This window comes from Phoxinus phoxinus (assembly GCF_949152265.1).
Source record: "Phoxinus phoxinus genome assembly, chromosome: 1".
Taxonomy (NCBI): Eukaryota; Metazoa; Chordata; class Actinopteri; order Cypriniformes; family Leuciscidae; genus Phoxinus; species Phoxinus phoxinus.
This window is the reverse complement of record NC_136876.1, coordinates 49,932,589-49,947,316: the sequence shown is the minus strand read 5'-3', so window position 1 is coordinate 49,947,316 and position 14,728 is coordinate 49,932,589. Positions and strand designations below refer to the sequence as shown.

Here is a 14,728-nt window from a genome sequence, read left to right as displayed (position 1 = left end):
TTTCGCTATCTAACTTCAGCAGCGTTTCCTCTTTTGCAGATAACAGGGCTAACAGTTCACATAATCTGTCAACGATCGGTTCTTCTTTGCCAACCTCTGTTTCGATGTCTTGCAAAAGTCTCGTCGTGGATCCGCGTACAGCTCTCCGTTTTCTGAGTAGTCTTTCAAGTCGCTCCGCCATTTCGGATGTTGCCTGCAAGTTATCCTGGGTTTTGGCACCAAAGATTGTCGTATCTTTTCTTCCTTAACAAGCAGTAATGACCACTGACGACTTGATTTAAAGTAAAACGAACTGTTTACTGAAATTCACGAACAGGATTCCACATTGATACAGCGCACATACATGAAGTCAATCACTTTTCTTTCATCTCTTTTTCTTTATGCGCGCTCTCGCCCACTATGCATCATGGGTAGACTTTTCTTAAAGCTGAACAACCTTGTAAATGACAACTGTTTCTGTTATTACTAAAGATAATGAATTAAACATTTCTCTTCTAATTAATTCACAACATTTCTAAAGTAAGTACACTGTAAGAACATATAAGTGCATGAAACGTCAAATAAAAGCAACCCAGGCCTTCCCGCTCTCGAACATCTCTCCAGTGCTCAGAAGCTTCTCCATTCTTAACACAGGACCGAGCTCTTGACTGATCATAACCTTTTAACCATTGTCATCTCTTTTTTCAGATTAACAGCCTGTGATCTCAGTGATCAGCATTGTGAAGTTGTGGCTTCAATTCTACAGTCATCAAACTCCTCCCTGACAGAACTGGACCTGAGTAACAATCACTTGCAGGATACAGGACTGAAGCTGCTCTGTGCTGGACTGAAGAGTCCAAACTGTGGTGTCGACATACTGAGGTTTGAGTTTCACATTCATTCTGTAAAGTAACAGAAAGCGATTTCTGAGAAACACTCAATATTTGAAATCGACACACCTCCCTTCATTGCTCGGCCCCTGAATATATTGAACACACTATGGATTACACGTGCATAGGGTGACCACACGTCCCGTTTTTCCTTGGACAGTCCCGTATTTTATCTCTCTTTTAAGTGTCCCAAATTATTATGAGAAAATAATTGTTGTCCCGTATTTCTTCTTTCCTAAATTGTTGTTGCTAGGTCTTCATAAAAGTGAATAGTAGTCTTCCGTCACTTAAAAAAAAGCCTTATCAAAGGCAGCCAATCTCGTCATTTTGGAGAACAAAATTACCATCCTATCACAATTCGTAATTGATTAACTTGCAGTTAGTGAAGGCGGGATATTAGAGAGTGCATAGGAGATCAAGTTCTGTGACCAAACAAAGCATGTGAACTTGAGGCACTCAATTGGCTGTCCATTGCTAAGTATCTAGCCGTAACATTCTAACACTGTATCGTTTCACACTCTGCAATGCGGGGTTAACAGTGCAGAAGCGTCTCTAATCCAGCTAAACCCACTTCTAATTTACAAGTGTGAAATATTTCTTTAACCAGGGTTAAAAGGGTGGTTTAGAATGACTATAAACAGTGGTTAATTGCAGTGTGAAAAGCCCTGTAAGAATGTGACCTAACCGTAACCTATGCAGTTACCTTATAGTACCCAGTACTTTCTAAAGTAAGTACACTGTAAGAACATATAAGTGCATGAAATGTCAAATAAAAGTGCAACCCAGGCCTTCCCGCTCTTGAACATCTCTCCAGTGCTCAAAAGCTTCTCCATTCTTAACACAAGACCAAGCTCTTGACTGATCATAACCTTTTAACCATTATCATCTCTTTTTTCAGATTAACAGCCTGTGATCTCAGTGATCAGCATTGTGAAGTTGTGGCTTCAGTTCTACAGTCATCAAACTCCTCCCTGAGAGAGCTGGACCTGAGTAACAATCACTTGCAGGATACAGGACTGAAGCTGCTCTGTGCTGGACTGAAGAGTCCAAACTGTGGTGTCAACATACTGAGGTTTGAGTTTCACATTCATTCTGTAAAGTAGCAGAAAGTGATTTCTGAGAAACACTCAATATTTGAAATCGACACACCTCCCTTCATTGCTCGGCCCTTGAATATATTGAACTCACTATGGATTACACGTGCATAGGGTGACCACACGTCACGTTTTTCCTTGGACCGTCCCGTATTTTAACTCTCTTTTAAGTGTCCCAAATTATTATGAGAAAATAATTTTTGTCCCGTATTTCTTCTTTCCTTAATTGTCGTTGCTAGATCTTCATAAAAGTGAATAGTAGTCTTCCGTCACGTGAGAATAGCCTTATCAAAGGCAGCCAATCTCGTCATTTTGGAGAACAAAATTACCATCCTATCACAATTCGTAATTGATTAACTTGCAGTTAGTGAAGGTGGGATATTAGAGAGTGCATAGGAGATCAAGTTCTGTGACCAAACAAAGCATGTGAACTTGAGGCACTCAATTGGCTGTCCATTGCTAAGTATCTAGCCGTAACATTCTAACACTGTATCGTTTCACACTCTGCAATGCGGGGTTAACAGTGCAGAAGCGGCTCTAATCCAGCTAAACCCACTTCTAATTTACAAGTGTAAAATATTTATTTTAAAAAGGGGGTTAAAAGGGGGGTTTAGAATGACTGTAACCAGTGGTTAATTGCAGTGTGAAAAGCCCTGTAAGAACGTGACCTAACCTTAACCCATGCAGTTACCTTATATTACCCAGTACTTTCTAAAGTAAGTACACTGTAAGAACATATAAGTGCATGAAATGTCAAATAAAGGTGCAACTAAGGCCTTCCTGCTCTTGAACATCTCCAAACTGTTAACATACTGAGGTTTGTATCCTGCTGCTAGCTCATGGACAGCTAATACTAACGCTCTCCGTCTCTGCGAGATTCGGAAGGGAATGATTCAGATTTCTCTCGGCACAGCTACTAGAAGACTTACAACTGTCAGACAGGTTGCTCACGTCACATCTACGTCGTCAAGCTCAGTTTGAGCATGCGCATTACGCTCAGCCATCAGTAAGTGGGTGCTTCTAATTGAAACTAAAAACTACAGCCAGTAGAAGGCGATAGATCCGTATGTTTTCAACCTGCCCATAGAGGGTGGGATCTCACTCACAGAATATACAAATAGTTACAGCCATCTTTTTTTGGAAGCTAAGCTAACAGGTTATTATTCTGTGGAGAAAGCTGAGTAGTAGGGACAAGTGCATTCTGGGAGTTGTTGTCTTTCATCCACATGAGCCATAACTAAATTGACCCATTTTAAATACACATTCATATTTACAGGGGTGAAGTATCCCTTTAAGTGTGCTACACAAAGTTTCAGTGAAATTTTGTCAAGCGAAGTTGTGATAGATACTTTTATTTGTATGTGTGTGTGGGGTGGTGGGTTCTTGACTGATCATAACCTTTTAACCAGAGTCTTTTTTTCCCTTCAGATTAACAGCCTGTAATCTCACTGATCCGCACTCTGAAATTGTGGCTTCAGTTCTACAATCATCAAACTCCTCCCTGAGAGAGCTGAACCTGAGTAACAATGACCTGCAGGATTCAGGACTGAAGCTGCTCTGTGCTGGATTGAAGAGTCCAAACTGTCAACTCAACATACTGAGGTTTGAGTTTGACTTTCATTAATTAATTAATGTTAATAATAATGTGTGCTTTATATAAATCTATACTACGGGGGCTGTTGAATGCATGAATCTGATTGGTTGATGAATAGGGGTGGTGGGAAAAAAACGATTTACATATGAATCAAGATTCTATCTTCTGCCGATTCGCATTGATTCACACATTTTACAAATCTATATTCTAAAGTGTTATATTTTTTAAACTTCACTGTACTACTTAAAGTTATTGACATGTTAGAGTGTTATTCATCACAACAAGCCATGAAATAGGACCCTATGGGTGCTTCTCAATCCTTATTTGTGCATCCTCGTTTCCTTTCCTCGCGTCTCAGCTCCACCCCCTGGAGGACGCGGGGGAAGGCTGCAAGGAAAGGAAAGGAGGACATAGGAATCGAATGAAATCTTTTTTATACATTGGAATACTTGATCACTCGAGCATCACTTTACAGCGTCATCAGCAGCGCTCAAAAGATATGCCCTTATGTTGTTGAAGTTTGGTTAAGAAATTCATAATAAATATATATATAAACTGCAATAAAATTATATAACTATAAAATTATTGTGACCGATGTGAAGGGGGAGGAGAATTTACACGTGCATCACGTTTAGTCAATAAAGCACTTCCGCATAGGATACACCCTTGTATCCTCGCTCATAGCTCCTCTGGAAGCCTCCTCACTCCTCGATCCTCGCCTCCTCATGGTGCAATTAGAGAATTGAGATGTCCTTCAAGATGGCTGAGCTCGATCGGTTTCCGGGTCATAGGATGGAGGACGGAGGAGCGAGGAGACAAGGAGGGATATTGAGAAGCACCCAATGTGGTGCTCTCCAAGTGTGTCTAACCTGTGGTACTACAAACCACGCCCCTACTAATCACACCCCCTATCTCAAGTCACAATGAAACAGCCATTCGGCATGTCATCAGAGCCCCTCCCTCTGAAATCGCTGATGTCATCACTACTGCTCTTTAGGGCTGGGCAAAAAATCGATTTATCGATTTTGTAGTTTAAAACGATTTTTATTTTGCAAACTCGAGTTTTTTGCCACAATAGTTTTTTCTGACTTTTCCGCGTTTCGTTCTTGTGCGTTACCGTAGCGCGATATGAGCAAGCCCCCGCCCCACCGTAACACAGTCAAAACAACATGGCATCGTGTAGCAGAGAACTAACGTTACTTCCAAAGAAAGGCACAGGTAATTCCGTAATTTGGAACTGGTTTGGTTTTGATGCAGCAGACGAAACACAGTCGAAGCCTTGCTGCAAAATATGTTTCAAGGCTGTTGCTACTGGAAGCAGCAGTACAACAAATCTTTTCCAGCACCTGAGGAATAAACATCGGGAAGAATGGGAGAAGTGCAGCCGGCTCCGTAGCGAAAACGGCTCCTCTAGCACACCTGCTAAAAAGCAAACTACACTTCCTGAGAGCTTTACAAACTGTGTGCCTTATAAGAACGGAGCGCGATGGAAAGCGATTACAGAGGCGATCACGTTTTATATTGCCACAGACATGCTTCCAATTTATTCTGTCGAAAAGCGAGGCTTTAATCACATGCTAAAAGTATTAGATGCGAGGTATGTTGTCCCCAGTCGCAAGTATTTCGCCAATGTAGCGCTGCCTCACCTGTACAATACAACTCGGGAAAAGATCCGCAGTGAGCTGGAGGAGATGCAGTTTTACTCAGCCACAACGGACCTGTGGTCCAGCCGGACGATGCAGCCATATCTGAGTCTGACGGTTCACTACATCAACATTAGTTGGACTCTGCGCAGCATCTGCCTTCAGACAGCGTATTTCCCCGACAACCACACTGGTGAGATAATTGCCCATGGCTTAAAAGACGCTCTCAGCTCCTGGGGACTTTCGGAGGAACGACTCGTCTACATCACATCTGATAGTGGCACCAACATCATAAAAGCCCTTAAGGACAACAACTGGCCCAGCTTGCAGTGTTTTGGCCACAGACTCCACAACGCTATAGGTAAGAGTTGGTGTAAGAATAAAAAGGTGCACATACTTGCACATTGTAAAGTACTGTTTGCTCATAATTTAATAGCCAGAACATGGTATATATTTCAACTGGTTTACACACAGACATAAATTCATATTTACAGTTTATTTTAGTTTATTTACATAAATAAACCTGACTTTTCTTTAATCTGCATTCATTATACATTATGTATTAAACTGTGTTACAGCTATTAAAATTGTGATAAAAGTAGAAAACAATTTTAAAAACGCATGTAATCAAATATATAGTTTGGAGTGACAAAAAATATACTAAATATCTTTTTACATTTATTACAGAGAATGGTGTGAAGGATCCAAGGATCGATCGGGCCATAGGGGTCTGCAAAAAAGCTGTGTCAGCCTTCTCCTACAGCTGGAAAAAAATGCGAGACATGACAGAGGTGCAGGCTGAGCTTGGACTTCCCCAGCATCTTTTGATCTCAGAATCCCCAACACGTTGGGGGTCTCGTCAAAAGATGATTGAGCGCTTTCTTGAGCAAGAGAAGGCAATAACTCGTGTCCTGGGTGCGGACAAGAAAACGCATCATCTTGTTCCCACGTGGCAAGATTTGGAAGTATTAGAAGCCACCAACAAAGCAGTGAAACCTCTCCAGGACTTCACTGATGCACTGTCAGGGTAATCATATGTCAGTGTGTCATGCATCAAACCAGTGCTGCATTTGTTTAAAACAAGTCTCCTCCTGCCAGAGGAGGAAGATTTGGAGCTAACAAAAACAATCAAAGCTAACATCATGCGTTACCTCGAAAGTAAATACTGTGATTTGGAGAAAGAGGAACTTTTGGACATGGCCACACTTTTAGACCCGAGGTTCCGTACAACTTACATTGATGCTAGCAAACTGGAAGTTGTCAAAAAAAGAGCGGTGTCTGAAATCTCTGCTCTCTGCAACTCTACCACAGAGGAAGCTGGTCCCTCAGCTGTTCAAGAGAACACCCCACCAAAAAAGAAAATGACTCCGGGTGCCTTCTTTAAAAACAGTGCACCATCCACCACGCCACACCCACAATCTGAGAAAACAAAAATTGAGACTGAGCTTGCAACATATGTCCTTATTCCAGACATAGAGCCAGACACAGATCCTCTTGAATGGTGGAAGCTGCATCAGCCCAACTTTCCAAGGCTAAGCTTACTGGCTAAAAAATATCTTTCTATTCCAGCCACTAGTGCCCCCTCAGAGAGGGTATTTAGTGTGGGTGGGGGAATAGTTACCTGCAACCGGGCCTGCCTTAAGCCAGAGGTTGTGGACAGGCTCATCTTTCTTGCAAAAAATGTTTAGAATGAGCATGCACAATGTTTCAGAGATCTAACAAGCACGTGTTTCGTTGTTATAGATAAAAGTTTACATTTGTTCACTCTTTGAGCAGGCTATATGTCTGCCACAGGCATGTTTCATTTTTTATATTCACACTATACTGAGAAGAGTTTATTTTTTTAATTGTAATGTTATATGTTACAAATTTTGTAATTATCTGATTTCTTGAACAGAAAATTTAAGCTACTGTGAAGTTGTTGCACTTTTGCTTAAACCTGGGTTAAAGCTTGAAATTGTTGAATGACAGAGCCTCATTTACTTTTTGTTTTGGGATTCTACGCATTTTAACTCTTGAGGACAATCATAGCAATAAAGTTGCACTTTTGACACTTTATCTGATGTCTGCAGTCATTTTTTAAGTGCATTGAGAAAAAAATCGAATCGAAACTCTAATTTTTCTTTAAAAATCGAAGATTTTTTTTTTTGGCAAAATCGCCCAGCCCTACTGCTCTTCTTCTACTTCACTTTTCTTGCTTTTTAAGCTTCACTAGTGATAAGGCATACAGATCGTATTACATAGTTTAACAGACGCCGTAAGTAATCTTGTTTGTTTTCATCAGTTTTTAAAGTATTTTAATTATGAAACTACAGTAAATTTAAATTTTATGGAAAGGGTAGGTTTAAGCTAACTTGATAGAATAATTTGTTTTACTAGCTGTTGTTTCATACTTCATGAGATTCGAAAGCAATATAAGATCATACATAAACATAACGTTCCGGTTACTAACGTAACCTTGGTTCCCTGAGACAATAGGAATGAGCATTGTGTCAGAATTATTCCTGACGCTTATGGGGAAAATCAGTTTTCTCCAAAATACTTAAGCATGATTGGTTCACGTCTGTACACCTGCACAGACAAATGGCTTTTCAGCCCGCCAAAACGGGCGGAGCCAACTGCCTATTTAAGTTGCCCTCAGAGCCATTTTCTACTTCTATTTGTGTACACTCACAATAACGACAAAACTTTACGGTATTGTAAAATAAAGAAAACAAACGGGGTGCACTTTCTGCTGTCTGAAATGCGTTAAAAAAAAACTTTGTTGCCATGGTTGCACCTCTCTTTTCCCCAACTGCAACATCACTACAGCCACATTTACGGAGTTTTGTTCTATAGTTTGCCATTTTAAATTTCAGGCTGTTTTTCCAGCCAGCTGAGCCTGTTGGGGAGCCCTGTTCAGTCAAACAGGGATGTGCTTTGATTAGAGATGCAGCAACTTGGGCAAAATCTTCATCTCTTGGATACACCTTAAAGGTGTACATGGCCCCAGCAAGTGCTTCCAGTATGTCATGTTTTATGTCTCTTCCAACATTAAGAGTTGTACCATCCTTCATAAAAGCAAGGTTTCCCTGACGGAGACGGTACTCAACATTAACTGATAATTTGGGTATTTCAAAATCCTCAGGCCATTCAAGCTGTCGTTCAGCAGACAACTGTTCTGATGTATCAGAACTTGAGAGAAGTACAGTGCTAGCTTGACTTGAGGAGGGAGATGTTTCTTGAGGAATTATTTTCAGTGTTGCCCTCTCTGGCAAATCATTAATGTGACTGACATTACACAATGCATGATTAAAGTCAGGGTCTTCAAATTGGACATTGAATGTGTATGTGAGCTGCAGCTTCTCTTGCAACACTTGTTTCAAGGCATCAACATCAGCTGGTTTTTCAAGAACGGTTACTTTTCTGATGTCACCGTCGTGGACAATAACGCGGAGTATCATCGACATGGCTAAGTGAAATTCTAAAATGGAAGAAAAAGAACAAGCCATAATACAAAAGAATGTAATTTAGCAGCAGATGTAATAATTCAATGTAACATAGAACTGGCCTCGAACATTATAAGCTGCCAAAGGGAAGGGGTCATTTAGTTCAGAAGGCAGAACAACTTGCAGTGAATGTAAGCTGCACAATTCATAAGAGCGCAAATGCTCAATGTACCATGCAGTCTGAGGTTTGCAGAGGAACATTATGTCAGTGTTGATCGTCAAGATTTTCTCAATCTGCATGAATTCTGGCAAACCTGAACAAGATCCAACTGAAACCACCATGTTTGGGCAGTACTTAATTCCATCAATGTAAACACTGGATGAAACTAGCACAGTACTACAACTAGGACTCCGCAGCTCTAGATATTCCTGAACGTTTTCAGGAAAGGCCGTGATAAGTGAACTACACACCCTGTCCATTTGTACTCTTGGCTTGAAAAAAGAACCGGCATCCATGTGATAGGCAATTGCCATTTGGTGCTTCTTTGCCAGCATAAGGGGGACATTTTTGAAATTTTGTGCATCACGGATCACTTTCTTGAAGAATTTATGTTTCCCCTCAAATCTGATTGTCCATAAATTCCTCAATGGTCCATACATTCTGATCAGCTGAGGATAATGCTCCATGTAGTGATGCTTTGGACGCAGCACAAAGTTTGGAAACACTTTAAGTAATGCTCTGTGATCTGAGATCTTGCAATTCAAGAAATCCACAGTCTCATCAGAAAAGTGGGTAGACAAAGCCAATTCGACAATATCTTTCAACAACATTAGAATTTCCCAGGTATGGTCATTCTCTCCCACTTTATGGCCAATCAAGAGTGGGAGGAGCCGCAACAGGGCCCAATTCTCATGGCCGTTTCCCCCTATTGTTCGTTTACTTGCGTACGTTTTTGGAATTGGCTGTGGCTGGTCAGTCCTGTCTGAAAATTTGTATGGGAATTGTTTGATGGCACCATTTAAGGAATCCAGGGAAAAGTAATGTTTGCCAATTAAATCTTGCAAACACACCGCCATCTCTACAGGAACAACCCCCCCCCCAAAAGATCATGCAATAGATCTGGGGGGAAACCACCAACTGCATTAAAGTGTTTCAAATTGTCACTCAATGGACAGCTACTCTTCACACCATACTGTGCCACCAAAGTACTATCCTCTAGAACATCTTGAACATGCTGTTGGTGTTTTTCTTTTGTCCTCATTTCAAAAGAGCCGGACCCAACTTCTTTGACTTGAATGTCATCCCTTGTGGCCATGCAAAATCTACAAGGAAAATTCACTCTAAAGCTCTCCTGAAAGCCTGCCAAAGAATGGGCACCCAGATTATCTGCCAGGACATGCAGAACAGATCCCGTTACACATGATCCCAACTGCTCAACGTATACTCCCTGCTCTTCAAGACATTTCAGGTCTTCAATTAGTGGGTGGAGTACTTTTGAATAGCCATGTTGCTTAACTACATTTGTTTTACACTAGCTGAATACACTAGAGCTAGCTGAATGGTGTGCAAAGATGATGTGTGTTTTGCAGGCAAGTTTGCAAAAACCCAGTAGGTGGCACACAATTTGTGTTTTTTTTCGTGATGTTCCAAGTGGATTGGCCACTTCAAAATCATCTATGTAGAGATTAAGGGATATTCTACAATCACCTTCTGCAAAAAATGAATTATCCCTATAATGGGTACCATCCCTGTAACTACTGTATCCCCTTGAGGTCTCACCTGCAGCCAGCACCTCATCAAGAACTTCCTTTTTATTTAGCAATTTCTGCAACATTTGAATAATTGGGACATACACATAATATTGATCATCTCCATCTATTTTGTACTCAAAAGGAATAACAACTGGAAATTCTCTCATGAAGTATGATGCTCTCCTATTAGTTGTGGATAGAGGAGCTCCTTCTTTTGTACAGTGTAACAGCACATTGCTGTCAGTAACTGTCTTGACAAGCTCTTTCACAACTGTGCTTTCTACCTCACCGTAGTGCTTAACAAGAGTCTGCTGTATTGTGCTATATAACAGTGGCGCAGACAATAAATTGATTTGATTCAACTGTTGGATCATTTCAGAAATATGCAAGATTGTTTGCATTTTCAGAAAAAGTGATGCCAAATTGTGTTCCAACTTTTGTTTTGTGTCATCCAAATTGTCTTGTTCCACTGCCACATTACATTCATCTTCACTGCCTGATCTGTCAACAAGTGGATCAGCTGTATCTTCTTCTGTGTGACTAAGTTGTGTGCTTAAAACAACCCCTACTTTAAAATCTTCATATAAGTGGTGGTGGTGTGCTTTACTTTTATGCGCATTAAACGTGGAGTAAACAGTAGTCTCAAATGAACAGTCTTTGAAAGGACACTGAACTTTCTCGTTATTCCTCAAATGAGTACGCAAATGGGCAAAATAATCTGACTTGCTACATGGCTCAGTTAAGTCACAAACATGGCACTTGTAAGAAACTAAAGCACGACCAAAACTACTTGATTCTGGAATTCTATGCTGGGAATGGATTTTTGATAAATGCACTTTTAATGCATTGAATGACTTAAAAGTACATGGACATTCAGTATGGAGACATGGTACTGGAACAATTCGTGAATATGTTCCATGGCTTATGCGGTAGTGTTTAAGAAGTTGTGCCCTCTTTTCTGATGTGTAAGTGCATGACTTACATTTCCACTGCATTGCAGCTCATCAACTGGTATTCTAAAAATAAAAACAAAATTACATAAATCAAAAGTCAAAGAACAAACAACATAATCAGATGCATAGACTGGTGTTTCTCTCCCTCTGTTTTTTAAAATTGTTGGACACATGCAAAGCAGTTGGTCAATGAGTGAGTTAAATGGAAACATCATATGCATTAGGTATTATTTGAAAACTAAGACTGTTAAAGTTTTAATGGTTTCAGTGCATCATTCCTGTCAAATTGAAAAATTAAATGTGTTATGGCAATTCCCTTAATACAATATTAATTAACAGCATCAACAGGTAAAGAAAACTTTCAGAGGCAAATTGTTTTATAGAGAAAAGGTTTATTCTCTTAGAGAGGTCTGGTCAGGTCACCACAGCTACCTAGCGACCGGAAGACAGAACCTAACAGACCCATAAAAGGCATAGCTTTTATACAGTTTACTCCTCCTCCCCAGTTTCCGTAACTTTCCGTACTGATAAACCCAGATCTAGCTGGTTTGAGTTGGCTTCTACCCCCCTTAGGCAGGTCAAATTGTTCTTTGTCCCCGGGAAGTCAAAAAGCTTCCATTTATGACTTAATTACCCTCCTGTTCCCCTCCTGATGAGGGTATGGGGCTTCACTTTATTACTGAATGACCCCTGTATTCTCCTGGCTAAAACCTTTCTCGGGCCCAGGTGTTACAATCTCCCCCTGCCCATCTGTTTTATTGTGTTTGTTCTTTCCTGTCTTCCGTCAGCTGTTAAGACACTCAGAGAAATACATGATTTGATGAGATCAACAGTAGTAAAAACAAATGAAACATAGAAATACAAATTAAACATAGAAATACTGAATTTTCCCAAAACAATTCCCGCTTTTTATCATTCTCTGATAAATTATTTCTTGAAAATTCACGCTTGTTTTCTAATTAATGCATGATTATACTATTAAAGGGTAATTACAAACTATTCAGTTAAAACTTGTCAATCCTGTACATGGCTACATTTTCAAAATCAAAAGTCAGGTAAACATTTCAAATGTCAAAAATCAAACAATTAATTCAGTGTAAAACAAACCCACAACGTCCCAAAAATGATTATAATTGTTTCAAATCTTTTCATCACAGTTATACTCTTCATTCTGATTTTTTGTATATCTGATCATTCTACTTGAAACTTTTCAGAAAGAAGATAATAAAACAATCAAAAAGAATATTAATAAAGCTAATAATCAATAAGCAATAATTTCAAGCTATGAAAGAAAATAAAAGCTAAAACATAGAAATCCCTCTTTTTATGTTCTAGAAAGGCAAAACAAAAACAGTTTATCACATTTCTGTGTAAATGTCATCACTCTCATAATCGTCACATTGTTCTTCATCAGCTTTTGGATAAACAGTCAGTTTCACTGCTTGAATGGACGTCCCAGCCCTGACCGATCTCTGTACTGAGCTTGAAATGCATCTTATAATGCATGGCAAGCATAATATAATCAGAATTCCTATTACTACAATTGGCAGAACAGTCTGAATTATCCAGTGCATCCAATCTCCCCAAAAGGACATAATCCACCCCGCCCATTGGTTGTTGGCCCTTTCAGGTTCCTTTACGGCCTCTCTCATGTGTTCAATTATGTTGGTTATATTATCACTGTAATCAGGAATGTTAAAACAACAAGATATCCCAAGCATTTTACAGACTCCACCCCTTTCTGCCGTAAGCATATCAAGAATTAAACGGTTCTGGATGACTGCGTCCCTCAGTTGCCTCATTTCGTCACTTATCAATGTTAAAGCGTTTTCTGTGCTATTGGCTATTGCTAAAACAGTCCATGCTAACCCATTAATCTTATTAATCGTTATCGCTGTACCCACCCCTAAGAAAATTGACCAACCTATATTTGCTCCTGGTGTTGTCCATGGATCCGTAAGTGTGTACCCTGCGTAATACTTTGGCAAAACCCCTGGCAAAATTGTAACATCCCGTCTCTCCCTCTTACCTATGCTACTTGGCAAATACACAGAAGTTCCCACGTTCATCAAAGCTGGATAACAGCAACCTGACCAGTCTTTCTTAGGCAAACGGTGATACGCCCTGTCACCACACACCCACACTGCCGCTGGTGAACTTTCGTTCGGTTTGTGGAATGGGCATGTGAAATTAATTGCTGTGTTGTTGATGGTCGCTGTACAATTGTTCATAGCTCTGTCATGTACGTTTATTTTGACTGCAGTCAGACCACCCAGTTTTTAACAGTCTCGGTCTGTTGAAACATACGCAAACATCACCCTGGGCATACATTACCCTCAAAGGTGGAATTACTATCTCAGTGTTGTTGTACTGCTGTATGTGCTCACAGTCGTCAGCAGGCTGTTTCGTCGGTGTCCTTCCTTCCTCCAGATCCACAACAGTTTTTAGCACATCAGTCATTTGTTGAGGAATTAGACACTTAGTTTCTTTGACTGTTTCTGCCATCAGGGGGACAGCTTTCCAGGCATGAGACATTTGTAGGCACATCCAGCAGCTAGTTTTGATTTCCAGTTCCTCTTTCTGCAATATTGCCAGCGCACAAGCTTTGTTTCCCTGGCATTTCATCATGGCTTTCTGCACTTCAGGATTTATCTGACCTTTGCTTGTGTCTCCATTTCCCATCCAGGCCAGTTCCTCTTCAGTAGCCTGTTCGGCCTCAGGTGACAAAAAAGGTGTCGCCGTCGTTGCTGTTCGTGGTTTGGTTGCCTCGACTACCATAATGTCTATTGTTTCATACCAGTCAGTCCCAGCCAAGTCCAGGGCGCAGTAGTATCTGCCTTGGTCAGCACGAGTTGCATGTCTCAATTCCACTCTCATCCCGTATCTGTTGTTGCCCATTTCGTCTTCATCCCGCACCAGAAATCTGTTATCGTATTCCGACTTGTGGTGATAAGCGTATGCCTTTACGTCTGTCCACTTACATGGGCTCTCGCAGAAGTAGAAATGTGCGTACTCTTCAGTATGTCCATCGCACTCGTGACAGTTCTTTTGAAATGGGTTGCACTTGAAAGTTACACTTGATCCTTCTTCTATCGTGATGGTGCTTCCCTCCAGTCCTTCCACCGGCTCCACTTCTGTGAATGTGTCTCTTTTATCACGTTGTCTGATGGTGCTGTTCAGCACGGCCGTTTCAGTCCCGTTGGTGTGTCTTTCCGCAGACCATACTTTCAAGTCCTCATTGAAACATAAAATGATCAAACTAATAGTCACTGATATCAAAGTCAAAATGAATGTAGTTTTACAAGGTCCGCACATTCCTGGCAATCTGAATGTGTGCCATGGTTTCGAACGATCCATCCTGTCTAGTTATTACAGCTCTTTGCAGTGATCAATGT

The 14,728-nt window shown here is 40.6% G+C and overlaps 2 protein-coding genes across 4 annotated transcripts in view; both read left to right on the top strand.

The window, feature by feature from the left end:
- Positions 1-14,728, top strand: part of LOC307003492 (NACHT, LRR and PYD domains-containing protein 3-like) — a 123,132-nt gene that overhangs the window by 57,070 nt on the left and 51,334 nt on the right. For 2 of the 3 annotated variants that reach the window (XM_079621993.1, XM_079621994.1), the window contains 3 exons: positions 688-861; positions 1,768-1,941; positions 3,392-3,565. The exons of the other annotated variant lie outside the window; for it this stretch is intronic. In XM_079621993.1, coding sequence (XP_079478119.1) covers positions 688-861; positions 1,768-1,941; positions 3,392-3,565 — 522 coding nt within the window. The remainder of the gene's footprint in view (positions 1-687; positions 862-1,767; positions 1,942-3,391; positions 3,566-14,728) is intronic. 3 annotated transcript variants of the gene reach the window in all.
- Positions 3,727-13,515, top strand: LOC307003679 (E3 SUMO-protein ligase ZBED1-like). Its single transcript, XM_079622394.1, has 2 exons — positions 3,727-5,561; positions 5,888-13,515. Exons 1-2 carry the CDS (start codon positions 4,727-4,729, stop codon positions 6,229-6,231), a joined length of 1,179 nt encoding a protein of 392 aa, XP_079478520.1. The 5' UTR covers positions 3,727-4,726; the 3' UTR covers positions 6,232-13,515.

Bases quoted from the DNA above. Each gene is read 5' to 3' on its own strand.
- LOC307003679 (XM_079622394.1), top strand. From the start codon at position 4,727: ATGGCATCGTGTAGCAGAGAACTAACGTTACTTCCAAAGAAAGGCACA. The intron at 5,562-5,887 runs GTAAGAGTTGGT...CATTTATTACAG, and splicing joins CAGACTCCACAACGCTATAG to AGAATGGTGTGAAGGATCCA.